The sequence below is a fragment of the Hippopotamus amphibius genome, chromosome 8 (genome assembly GCF_030028045.1).
Source record: "Hippopotamus amphibius kiboko isolate mHipAmp2 chromosome 8, mHipAmp2.hap2, whole genome shotgun sequence".
NCBI classification, from domain to species: Eukaryota; Metazoa; Chordata; class Mammalia; order Artiodactyla; family Hippopotamidae; genus Hippopotamus; species Hippopotamus amphibius.
In genome coordinates, this window is record NC_080193.1 from 94,778,931 (window position 1) to 94,791,476 (window position 12,546).

The 12,546-nt window shown below is 35.3% G+C and overlaps 1 protein-coding gene across 1 annotated transcript in view; it reads left to right on the forward strand.

Annotated features, from left to right (window-relative positions):
- ERBB4 (erb-b2 receptor tyrosine kinase 4) overlaps nucleotides 1–7,224 on the forward strand; it is a 1,095,516-nt gene extending 1,088,292 nt beyond the window's left edge. The window contains exons 27-29 of the mRNA XM_057744756.1: nucleotides 2,476–2,523; nucleotides 3,322–3,619; nucleotides 6,181–7,224. Coding sequence (XP_057600739.1) covers nucleotides 2,476–2,523; nucleotides 3,322–3,619; nucleotides 6,181–6,629 — 795 coding nt within the window. The 3' untranslated portion in view covers nucleotides 6,630–7,224. The remainder of the gene's footprint in view (nucleotides 1–2,475; nucleotides 2,524–3,321; nucleotides 3,620–6,180) is intronic.
- Nucleotides 7,225–12,546: the final 5,322 nt, after the last annotated feature.

Genomic DNA, 12,546 nt, shown 5'->3' on the forward strand with positions numbered 1-12,546 from the left:
CACTTCGTGTCTTGGAACAGACTAGCTGCAAGAGGTCTAGTTATTCTTCATACAACGCCTTTATGATTGAAGGCAGTCTAGCCCAGATAATGAATATAGATACTAAAGTATTTCCTGATGAAGAATGACTTGTGAGTTATTCTTTTGATCATTTATCTTTCAAGTTTTATAAAATGCTAAATGTGCATCAGGCAGCCGTGATTCTAATCAAACATTGCCCAGTATAGCAACTCTTGCAAAATAAGAGGTCAGAGGAACACTGGTGATTACAAATATTTTGGAATACCTTGCATTTTACTATCTAATCATGAAATTGAAATAAATTCACTCCAGCCTCATCTTATTCTTGGCTTTTCTTCTCATAATCTCTGGTAATGTTTGATAGTACCGTGTAAATTATAAAAGGCCACTGGACACACCTATCCTATCATGGTATCTCCAGCATCTATCGTAATTCCTGTGCTTTCATTGAAGAAATGTAATAAATATTTGCTAAATGCTTGCCAAATAATCCAGGTTTAATGATAGAGTAAGGCCAAGATGTAATATGATAGTGTTCCAGCAGGTGGGTGTCCTATTTTTGCACCAGCCCTCTATTTTATATGTCACTGGCCTATATGGAAATTTTCTTTCTCAAATTTTATGAACAAATGAATTTGATTTCATGACTTTATAAAAGGTAGCAAAATATACCTATATTTAAGGTGTTGTGGGAAACAAGTAAGCATTTAAAAATGCTTCTTTGATGTGAAGCCTTGACAGTTTGATTGTTTGATTTCAAACAATTGACTTAGCCGGTGTGAACATTTAAATTTCATATATTCTCTATATTTGTAAAATAGTGCAGAGCTTACAAAGTTCATTTATATATAATATCTTACTTTATCTTCATTAAGAATAAGACAGAGAGGCCAAGGATGAAAATGAGGATCTGAGATATTTCATGATTGACCACTTCTCTTGTAATTGGGTCTGGAGCTTGGGGCTCCTAACATACGACACAACAATCGGTCTACTGTACAAATGCACCTCCTATGCATTGCATATTAGATATATCTAATTTTCCACGTCATAATCTTCAATGTGTTGTTAGTTATCTTATTAGAGAAGAAAAGAGATAAATATTTTCTATGCCATCATGTAAGTGACTCAGTTTTGGGCAGAGTTAAAATGTAAACTCAGTATGAGTGTTCAGAGCTTGTCCCTAGATTGGTCCAGCAGACTAAGTTAAGGAAAATTATATTACCTAGTTGTTATTAATTTGTATTAAACAGTTAATTTCCATGGGACAGTATTCTTCTTAGATTGTTCTATGAATCTTTAAATTATAAATACATTGATCTGGAATAAGATTTAGCTCTGTTTCATAGATGTTTCAAGATGTTGTCTCTGAGGTTTATTTTAGTCATCTCTATTCACTTCAATTCAGAAGGTAGAGAATGAAGAGTTCATAAAATCAACTTTTTTTATCTGCATGATTCATTATTTCCTGTGCCTAGAAAAGTGCCTGGCCCATACATAGACTGTGGTTTGTCAAGAAATGTGTTTAATAAGTGATTGATATCTTATATATGTGTATGTATGTGTGTGTGTGTGTATATATACATATATATAATTTTTAGCTAGGAAACAGAGGTGATTTCATTCATCCCCTGTACTTAACCTAAGGAACATTGTCCTTAATATTCTATCATATTTTATATTGACTTTAACCCATAGGCTAGAGTTTTAAGCCATAAGACTATGTCTTTTGTTTTGTTTTTTTTAATTTCAATCTAATTTCAACTGATTCTAAATATATAGAAATAATATATGCAAAGCATGTTTCTCGGAAAGAAGACAATTTTCCAAGATTTTCTGCTGTTTCTTCGCTTAAAAAAAAAAGACTGATGAGAAAATATTATGTACCTTTTAATAGAAGAGGCTAAGAAGTTGACTCTTTGCTGAAATGGTGAAAAATAAATGTAACTTGATAGCAAAAATTATTCCAGGCAAATTGAAGTCCACTTCTATCTCCTTTTAGATAAGTTTCTTCTTATGAGAGAAAAGTTAATGCTGTGATATGTGGCCATTCCAGTCATTTAACATGTAACAAAGGAAAGGGTTCCTTGTTTACAACTCTAGTTAATTATTTACTGCTTTCCCCTTTCTTCCAGGGTTAATCAGAAGAATAGTTATTTATTGTCAACTTAATTTTTAATTTTAAAAATTTTACTTTTTCTATATAATTTTCCTTTATAGGGATTAAGTTAAAATATTCAATATCCTCAGAAAATATAAATAAACTTGCTTGTAGTTAGAGTGCATAAAATTTTACTGTTTAGCCAGCGTCACTGTTGTGCATGTTTTCCCCTTTGGTTCATACAACTCATGTGGCTTTTCTTTTTCTTTTCTGTTCTGTTCTTTTTTTTTTTTTTTTTTTTCATTCATGTTACCTCTTATTATATCCATCATTCCATTTTTCTTTCCTATTAGAGTGAAATTGGACACAGCCCTCCTCCTGCCTACACCCCCATGTCAGGAGTAAGTATTTCACAATCAGCCTTCATCTTTTAGGATTTTTGGTCTTTGCTTATCATGTTTCCTCTCTTGTCTCACCATATTCATTTTGCCTTTGCCAACAGTGAGTTCAGAATTTACTGTAGATTATGTGGCTGCCTATGCAGATATGTTTTATCTCAGTAGATAATCCAGAGTTGAGATATCATGCATCAACAGTTGCTTTTGATTTTTATCTGAAGAATTTACCTGGGCTCATATATTATTCTTCTGGGTGAGGAGGTTATCTTTACTTACATGATTATAGGTCTTGTGCTAAAAAGTCAGAATCTCAGTAAGGATTCTCTAGTTGGATACTAGAGACTCAAAGTCGCAGTAACCACAGATTAGAAGGCCATAAGGACATACCACCATTCAAATTGCATCACTGTGTTTCTGTTCTTAATGGAAACAGCTTATAGTTAATGACATTGCCATTTGTCTTAAAAATTCACTTTGAATTTTGACATTAAAAATAGGCAGTTGTGGGAAAGGAACATGAAATACTTTTTATTAGATCATGTGTTAGGTGGTTAGTAAAGTTTAAAAATATATTTTTAAATTGTTTTCTGACCATTGATTTGCTTTATAAGAAAAATTGCAATTTTAGGTGTTCCTAGTCTAACTCAAACTCATTAACTATTAGGGGGAGACACTCAATTAAGAAACTCTGACTTTGCTCTGAAAGAGAAACTTCCATATTCTTTTGGTTATCAACATTCATATTTTTGACAGCGATTCCTAACAAAAACTTTGGTCCAAATGTGTTTCTACTATTGACAGAACCAGTTTGTATACCGAGATGGGGGGTTTGCTGCAGAACAAGGAGTGCCCATGCCCTATAGGGCCACCACCAGCACGATTCCAGAAGCCCCAGTTGCTCAGGGGGCTACTGCCGAGATTTTTGATGACTCCTGCTGTAACGGCACCTTACGCAAGTCCGTGGCACCCCGTGTCCAAGAGGACAGCAGCACACAGAGGTACAGCGCCGACCCCACAGTGTTCGCCCCAGAACGGAGCCCACGAGGAGAGCTGGATGAAGAAGGGTACATGACCCCTATGCGAGACAAACCCAAACAAGGTAAAAGCAGAATGTTCAGAAATGATTGCCATTAGACATTCATTTCCATCAAAATAAGCAAAGTATGTATGGGAAGTTGCCAAACCATTTGCCTATGTAAAATTTGTGATCCACGAAAGACCTAGGTGGCTGCTATTCCTAGTAGGCTTTCTGAAACAAAAGCATCCACAACATCTAGGGGCTTTTTTAGAAACCGGAATCTCAGGCCCCAGTTGAATAGGAATCTGCATTCTAACAAGATCCCCAGGTGACTTTTATGCACAATCCAGCTGGAGAAGCACTGATCTAAACATATCTTTATTGGAATATTTGAATGAGGTAGCATATCACAAGACTGCAAAACCCTTGCTCCATTGGACTTACTGTGGAGATCATAAAGACTGATGTTGTTGGTAAAAACATCCAACGCTTTCAATGGCACCAACAAAAGATTTGATTGATGCATTAAAATGGTGTCATTTAAATGACCCAATTTATTATAAGAAATTATGACTTCTTGTATGATACATTTCAAAAATTAAAGTTATGACCCTGCATATACTTACATGTTTACCATCACATCTTTAAAATATTCATAGCTTGTGTTTTCACAAAGCACAGCAATAACTTTACAAATTTAGGAGTAGAAATGGTAAACACCCAAATCAGATAACATTTCCATTTTGACCTCCTTCCTTCTATGTTAACAGCATCAGAAAACAAAGATGGATGATTGTTATTAAAAATTGATGACTGTTTGTTAGTTTTCAGTGTCACAGTAAACTGTATTTTAAGACTGTATGAAGGCCCATTGTCTCCCTTAATATGCAGTTATATGCACATTTATAACATGCAATTAAGGGATGCCTAAATACATATTGTCAATAACCTATTGAAGTATATCCACCTCAATATGTATGAAAGTATTACTGTAATGAAGAATTGGATGTTTACCGTAGCCCAGCAGTGACACAAATGTAGGTTTTGAGAAGATTTGGCAGATTCCCCAAAAGTGAAATGCTCTCTGGGAAGATTCTCAACTCAATCATAAAATTATTCCTATCTACAGAACTACATGGCTATACAGATTTGCATCAGGACAACAGATAAGCAGATTGCATTGAGAAAAGGAAACTTAAAGTCAGTCTATTTTCAGCCTACTCTTGTAGGGGCAATAGTAAAAAACAGTGCAGTAGAACAAGAAGATTAGTCAACAGAAGTTAGGGAATTTGAATTCTAGTTCAACACAAATTACATCCATCATACAGCATTTAATCTCAATTTTTTATCTATAAAGCTGGAAAAACACAGCTTGCACTTCCTTTTTCACAGGACTGTTATGAGAATGAAATGATAGTGCCTTGTAAGTTACTGAACTGTAATCTGTGTATATGATGATGGGATATTCATTACTGTCTTTTAACTTGCACATGATGCTAAATAGTTAACTATATCCAGTAGGTCTATATCCAGGGAAAAATAACTCTAGGTTGATGAGCTTTTTCTCTCTACATGTTGGGTTCAGTATAGGGGATAGAAAGTTTGCTTCAGAACGGTAGCATCTCAACAAACAATTATGCCCTCTCCCTGCCCCAACACCAAAATAGGAATAGCTAAAGTGTCATTTTTGTGCATATATTAAAAAAAGAGGGTCTACTGTATATGTGTATATATGTCTATATATACTCTATACTGTAAACATAGGGGTAGAATTAAACTTGAGGAGAGCGGCATTAATTAGCAGCATTTTTAAAAGTTCTAGACCAATACCTATTCTAGATAAATTTATTGCATTGAATCATACAACATTGCTGCTATATTGACTGGTTTCAACCTACAAAATAGCAATTTCATATAGTTCAGACTAATAGTTTGCTATTTTATGGTTATGATTAGCCATTGGAAATAAATGTTACAATTATACTTATTGTTAAGCGTATGTATTGCCAAGCAAGTCAATTTAGAGGCATGTTAAATGTCTATATGATTTGATTAGCTGAGTCTTTTCCTTAGATGTTTTCTTTGCTGTGTGTAAATCTTTCAGAGGGAACATCTATAATCAAATCCTTGTTACCTATGCAGACATTCTCAGCAAATTATGTAGACTTAAAAACACTGTCCTTTCATTTCATCCATTTATCTTGACATGGAGTTAACCTGTAGACATTTTGATTTTCCAATATTCTTTAAAAATTCTCATTTCTCCATATTTAAAGGCTATTTAACCCCGATAGGTTGTCTTATCTTCCAATATAAATTTCTGACGTTTAGAAAATAGAAACATTTAAACAACTGGCCCCATACGTAGGAGAGACAAATGCAAGTAGAGGGAAAGAAGAACAATCTAGGGGACAGGAACTCTGTCCTTGGCCTTGTTGGTGCCTTGTTTTGTCACTAACATTTTTTGCCTACTTGCTCCTCTTTCATGTGATAGTAGACATCAACAAAAGAGTTTTTGTGAAAATTCCTGAAATATATGGCTTTATTGTTCCAGAAAAAGAAGCTAACCATTCTGTATAACCATGGTATGATTAACATTTTCCAGAAAGTAGATGTTAACTGATACTTTTGTATTCCATCAGAATACCTGAACCCCGTGGAGGAGAACCCTTTTGTCTCTCGGAGGAAAAATGGAGATAAGCTTCAAGCTTTGGATAATCCTGAATATCACAGTGCTTCCAATGGTCCACCCAAGGCAGAAGATGAGTATGTGAATGAGCCACTGTACCTCAACACCTTCGCCAATGCCTTGGGGAATGCCGAATACCTGAAGAACAACATACTGTCTGTGCCAGAGAAGGCCAAGAAAGCATTCGACAACCCTGACTACTGGAACCACAGCCTGCCACCTCGGAGCACCCTTCAGCACCCAGACTACCTGCAGGAGTACAGCACAAAATATTTTTATAAACAAAATGGACGGATCCGGCCTATTGTGGCAGAGAATCCCGAATACCTCTCTGAGTTCTCGCTGAAGCCAGGCACTGTGCTGCCTCCTCCGCCCTACAGACACCGGAATACTGTGGTGTAAGCTCAGCAGTGGTTTTCAGGTGGAGAGACATGCCCACTCCAATTTCCCCACAGCCTCTCTTTCTCTTGTGGTCTTCCTTCTACTTCCAAGGCCAGTAGTTTTGACACTTCCCAGTGGAAGACATAGAGACGCAGCGATAGTTATGTGCTTATCTAACTTGAACATTAGAAGGAAGGGCTGAAAGAGAAAGACGGGAGGAACCACACTGTCCCTTCATTTCTCTGCATGAGTTGGTCAAGAGACTGGAACAGCTAGAGAAGGACCAGCAAATACAAGGCAATACTGCCTGCTGTCAAACTAGTTCTCAACTTTTTTTTCCCGTTTTTTTCTTTTTTTCTTTCTTTCTCCCTTCCTTCCTTCCTTCTTTCCTTCCTTCCTTCCTCCCTTCCTCTCTATATTTCAATGCAAATGCTTGAAAGACCCAAGCTATCTGTTCCTATATGCAGGAACTGATGTGTACATTTTCAGCATCCCTGGAAATCCTAATGAAGTTTCCAGTAGAGCAAAATGATAACCTTTTTTTATAACGTATGATAGTAACTAAGATTGAAAATCCAATCTCTTTCTCAGACAGTTTCGATCTTGACAAGCAAGAATGGCCAACTCAGCTTTCATAAGTTTTGAATCTTCATCAAAGTTATAACTAGTAATTACGTTTGGGGAGCTTTTTTGTTTTTTCCATTTCTTTTGCTTTGATCTGTCTCTTCATATTACTTTCTCCCTTATTTTCAGCTTTAATTTATAATTGCAAGGGTTTTTACATCAAACCTTCTTAGGTGTTGCTTATAAATTGAAAGAATCGTAGAAAGAAATATTTTAATATGGTGAAATGGCCACTATTTTAAAATTACAGTCTTTAAAATCAGAAGGGGAGGCCAAGGTATTAGTCAAATGTAACATCAAGTCTTACTTTTGTGTTTTACACTATTGGATACATATCTCTGCGCCCCCTCCCAATCCTTTACATTTTTCAACATTTTCTTCCCCTCTATGAATGACAGTACTTGTTAAGAGTAGAAGGGAAACTAAGAGACAGCTCTGTGTGGTTCATGAAAACTACTGACACTTTCACGGGTGGTCCAATGGGGAACCCACTGAACTGGAAGAAACACACTGGATTGGGTATGTCTACTTGGCAGATACTCAGAAAAGTAGTTTGCACTTAAGCTATAATTTTATTTGCTCTCTTTCTGAACTCCATTTTGGACTTTGAATGAAGCAATATGGAAGCAACCAGCAAAATAACTCATTTAAGTACTTTTTTTTTTTTAAAGAAGAGCTAAGATAAAGAAAGACTGTGGAAATTACAAACAAAGCAAATTAGGACTTTGGAACAGTATTGGGGGATTATGGTGAGAGCGTCAGCACATGATCAACATGTGATTTCACATTTCCTACAAAAGGAAAGTTGTCCCATTGGTATACTCCATTTGAAGGAATGCAAGTAAGGATTGGCTTGAATTCCATGGATTTCTAGTGTGACACTCTATTTATATTAAGTGGAAGGTAACTCTTTGCACATAAATTGGTATAATAAAAAGAAATACGCAAATATTCACTGCTTATATTTAGGTCCTTGGGTCAAAAGTTGTAAATAAATGTGAAAAACCTTCTCATGTAATTATTTTAATATCCAACATACTACTCTTTTGATACTTTATATAACTCTTTTCTTCAAATACAGCATCCTAGTTCTAGAGCTATCTTTCTTGTGTGTCATTTTAAAGAATACCTACTGAGTTAAGATGAGCAATGGGAACAAATGGTAGGAATGAGTTTTCAGGAAAAGGGGGCCTCAGGTCAGTTATTAGAAAAATTGGATAGAAATCTCTCTTTTCTAGGAAAATCTGCCCCAATTCATATGGAATTTTTTGAAAATATTTCTTTCTAATGCTAAAGTATTGGGATCAAATTCGAATGTATCACCTAACTGAAAGCAATTAGACTAAAAATTTCCTTTGGCAAAGTAGAGAGTTTAGAAAACAGAATGAGAAGAAATCTAGGTTTCTGCCTAGTTTGTAAAAGTAAATCTATCCATCCATTCAGCTCCCTTATTTTTTCAACTCATATTTATTTATAGTCTACTAAAAGCACTGTGTTATGTGGGGAACACCCAGATAAATGAAATACTATCCCTAACTTTAAAATTTTACAATCCAGATTTATTTGGCATGACATTTAATTTTTTTTAAGTAGTTCAAGGAATACAATTGCATGGACTATTTTATGAATAGTCATGTAAAATCAGCTCCTTGTTAAAAGATCTCCTGTGAACTCATGTGGGACATGAGTGAAACATCCTCCAAGTTACTGATGTTAGCAAATAAGATAGTTTCAATGTTATCATCCAAACACAAACTGGTCTAGAAGGATATTGTATCAATGGCTAATAGTCCTATCTGGATTCTAACTTAAATCAACAATAGATGTTGGTCTTTGGCCAAGAACATTGGAGACATTGAGATTGGTTTTTTCATAAGTTATAAAAAGTGAGGGAAGCTAAAAGGATGATGTGGAGCAAGGGAGGGGTTTGTAAGAGATCTTCCAGTGAAGTTCAAACATAAACTTCCCAGGGCTAAAGACACAGAATGATTCAGCGGCCATAGCCTAACAGCTCAGAACTCTTTCACCCAATTAAAGGAGTCTCCAGGAAAAGGGGCCCTCACATCAGTGTTTATGAAAGTTTAGGTATAAACCTCTCTTTCTAGATAAATCTGTACCAACTCATCACTGACAGCATCCTTGTTGGATACTAGAACTTGAATTTTTCTCCTGATTTACAATATTCATATGGTTTCTATGGGGGCATGAAAATTAGAATCACTTATATTGAAGAAGGAAAGAAAAATAATATTTTACTATTAAGGTAATGGAAATGTATTCAGTGAAGGTAGCATCTCCTTCATCCTAGGAACGTAAGACCCTTATATACATCAGGTACTAATAACTGGAGATGGATGCAAGTATAATCTAAAATGACCCAAAATGCTTCATAAGAACTCTGTTGTTCCTTTTGAATGATTTCTCTAGCACATGCTTAATTTCAGTTGTTGTAGGTTTCTCTTTTGTTTTATTTTTGTTCCCCTAGGAAAACATATTTCAGACTGGCGGAAAAAAAAAGTTTCATTTGTTCCAAAGAATAGCTTATTTAACTCAGTAGAGTAAAATCTTAAAATGCCAATTAAAGCCTGTGAAGTGCATCAGAATATCAGATTATTGTAGGCTAGTTATATCAGTGCAAATATGCAGAACCAATTAAGTAAATCTGAAGAAAATTAGCAGTCAAATTACGCACACTGTATTTTTTAAGTCTCCGAATCTTGTAGCTTCTACCTACCTTCGGGAATCTTATTTCCTGGTATGAAAAACTGTATAATTAAATGGTTGTTCAGGGCAGTGGTTCTTAGGCAGATGAGAAAAGATGTCTTCGAAACCAAGGTAGACCCAGAACCACAAAGCATCCTGAACCACAAAGAGGTGCTTGAACTACTGAGTAGCAAGTGATTTCCAAATATTAATGGCATAGGTTAGGATGAGAGTTCTTTCTTGGGTAGTATTCTTGAAATGGAATAAAAAAAAATGCAAAACTCAAATCAGATTGAAATGTATAAACTGAAAATTTGAGATTGTTTTCTTAGTAGATAAGAAAGAATGATTGAATATCTGTAGCTGGAGAGGAGAAATAGTGCTCTTCAAAATGTATAATGTATGTGTTAATACCTTGTAAAATCAGGACTTGGCATGAAGATCATGTATATTTCCAATGCCTAGGACAAACCACTAGGACTGTGAGGCTCTGCTCCTAGATATAGTTGGAAGGGTTATCAACATGCTTTTTGAAGTGTCAAAATTAAAAAAAAAAAAAGGAAATTGGTTAAGCCTGACAGGGAAGGATGTAAATACATGTTTTTCTAGAGCTATCTAACCTTTATTTCAAAACTTGAATTATTCATCCACCTATAAATATTGATTATTTAACTAGTATATGTAGTTCATAAGGTAATAGAAAAGGTGATCATGAAAGCATGTATATATCTGGGCAGAACCATGATAATGCCGTTAAGATGTAGATTTAGTTAGGTTAACAGATGTTAAATGATTTTAATACTATTAAATAAATCAAACTAGAAAACTAACCACAAAATATAATGTAGAAAAATAAAATGCAGGATATGAAAATGTAGGATGGATTTTGCGTAGTAAAAAATGTTTGCCATTTAAACTTGTTATTTGTTAGGTTTAGCTGAAAGTAAGCATATAAAAAGTGGGTTCCACTTATGAAAACTTGCTTTAAAGCATTACAATTAATTTTTTCTCATTCTCTTATTCCTTTACCATTTGCAATATGTATTACATGTAAAGAGAAATTTTTCAAACTTGTTTTGCAAACACCACCTTGTAGAGTTTAACAGCCAAATATGTTACAAATGACTTTAAGTAAGAAGTTTTCAAAATGAAATGAAGGAAATGTAAATGTTCTATTACCTTATGCAGAGACAAAAATGAGTGGTGCCCCTTAGTAAACGAACAAAATGCATTTAATTTGTGACATATCCTTCCTTTTTTTCCATGATGCCCTCCCATCTCCAAAAACAACCCAAGGAATTAATTAACAATATTCTGAGAAATAAATGCTAAAGCAAACATTTCAAACTGCTGTATTTCCATTATTTTGGACTCTAGTTAATAGCCAGATGATTTTTAATAGGGCAAATGAGAAATCCAAGTGGATAAGCTTCTAGTTGTTGAAAAGCCAGAAAGCTAAATCTACCGTATATGCTATGGGCAGAGAATTCTGCTGAGGCTCTCTGCGTATATGGTCTTTGAAGGACAGGCTGGTACCAATGCAGACACCTAAAGGCAGACTTATCCCCTGATTGCCATTTGCTGAAGAATGGCAGATGTAGACTGGGGATTATTTTAAAATAACACTATCAGTGGAGACCTTGATATTACTGATATCACAAAGGGGCCAGCTTTTATACTTCTGGGTAGAATTAATACAATTTTCTAATCCCAGAGAGCCTTTGCAAGAGTAGTTCTTTCCACAATTGCAAACATAAAGCTGTGTGGGCATGGTGTTGGGTCAGGAGCTCTTGTGTTTATATGGACACATGGCTTTTAGCACCATGGGCTGCTTTGTCCTTTTCATTTAAAAAAAAAAAAAAACTCTATAAAATAAAATTTTTAGACGCTGGGTTCAAGTCCCACTGATTTTGTAGAAATTCAAAAATGTAGGATGTATCACTTTTGCAGTCCCCTGCCTCACCTCTTCACAGCCAGGTGATCTTTTAGGCAGAAGAAATGCTCCTCTATTCATGAGCTAAAAAGACTCTAAGCTCCAATTTCATGGAGGTATTCACATGTTTCCCCTGGAAAATACTCCTTGACAGTCAGCTTTGCAATTAAGTGATTACCTTGTTAGGAATCACAGAAAAATTCATTTCTCTCTGGACCTTCTAGGAAAACACTGCTCCTACTTCTTTCCCATTGGCACAACTATTCCGTTTTCCTCACTTTCCTGCCACCCTCTTTCAAAGTGGCGCTCATGATGCCGTGCCTGTCTTAAGCCATAAGGGGGACTCTGAGATCCCACACTTTGCTTTGTGAAATACTGATTTAGCCTCTGCCCTCAAATGTCTGACTTTTCCATAAAAGATACTAGCAATTTGGACATTGTTTAAATTATTTCTCAAATAAACGACTGCACAGAGTACACTTTATGATTTTAAAATTATGCTTTTCCACAAAGATCAATTCTCTTACTATGTCCTTCTCTGTAGGAATTTGAGTCGAGTTAGCCCTGTGATGCATCTTGAACATATGTGCACATACCCTTGGTAGGTTTTAGATGTAATCTTTTCATAAAAACTTTACATTATAAGTTATTTTTCCAGCAAATTAACTTATTTACTTT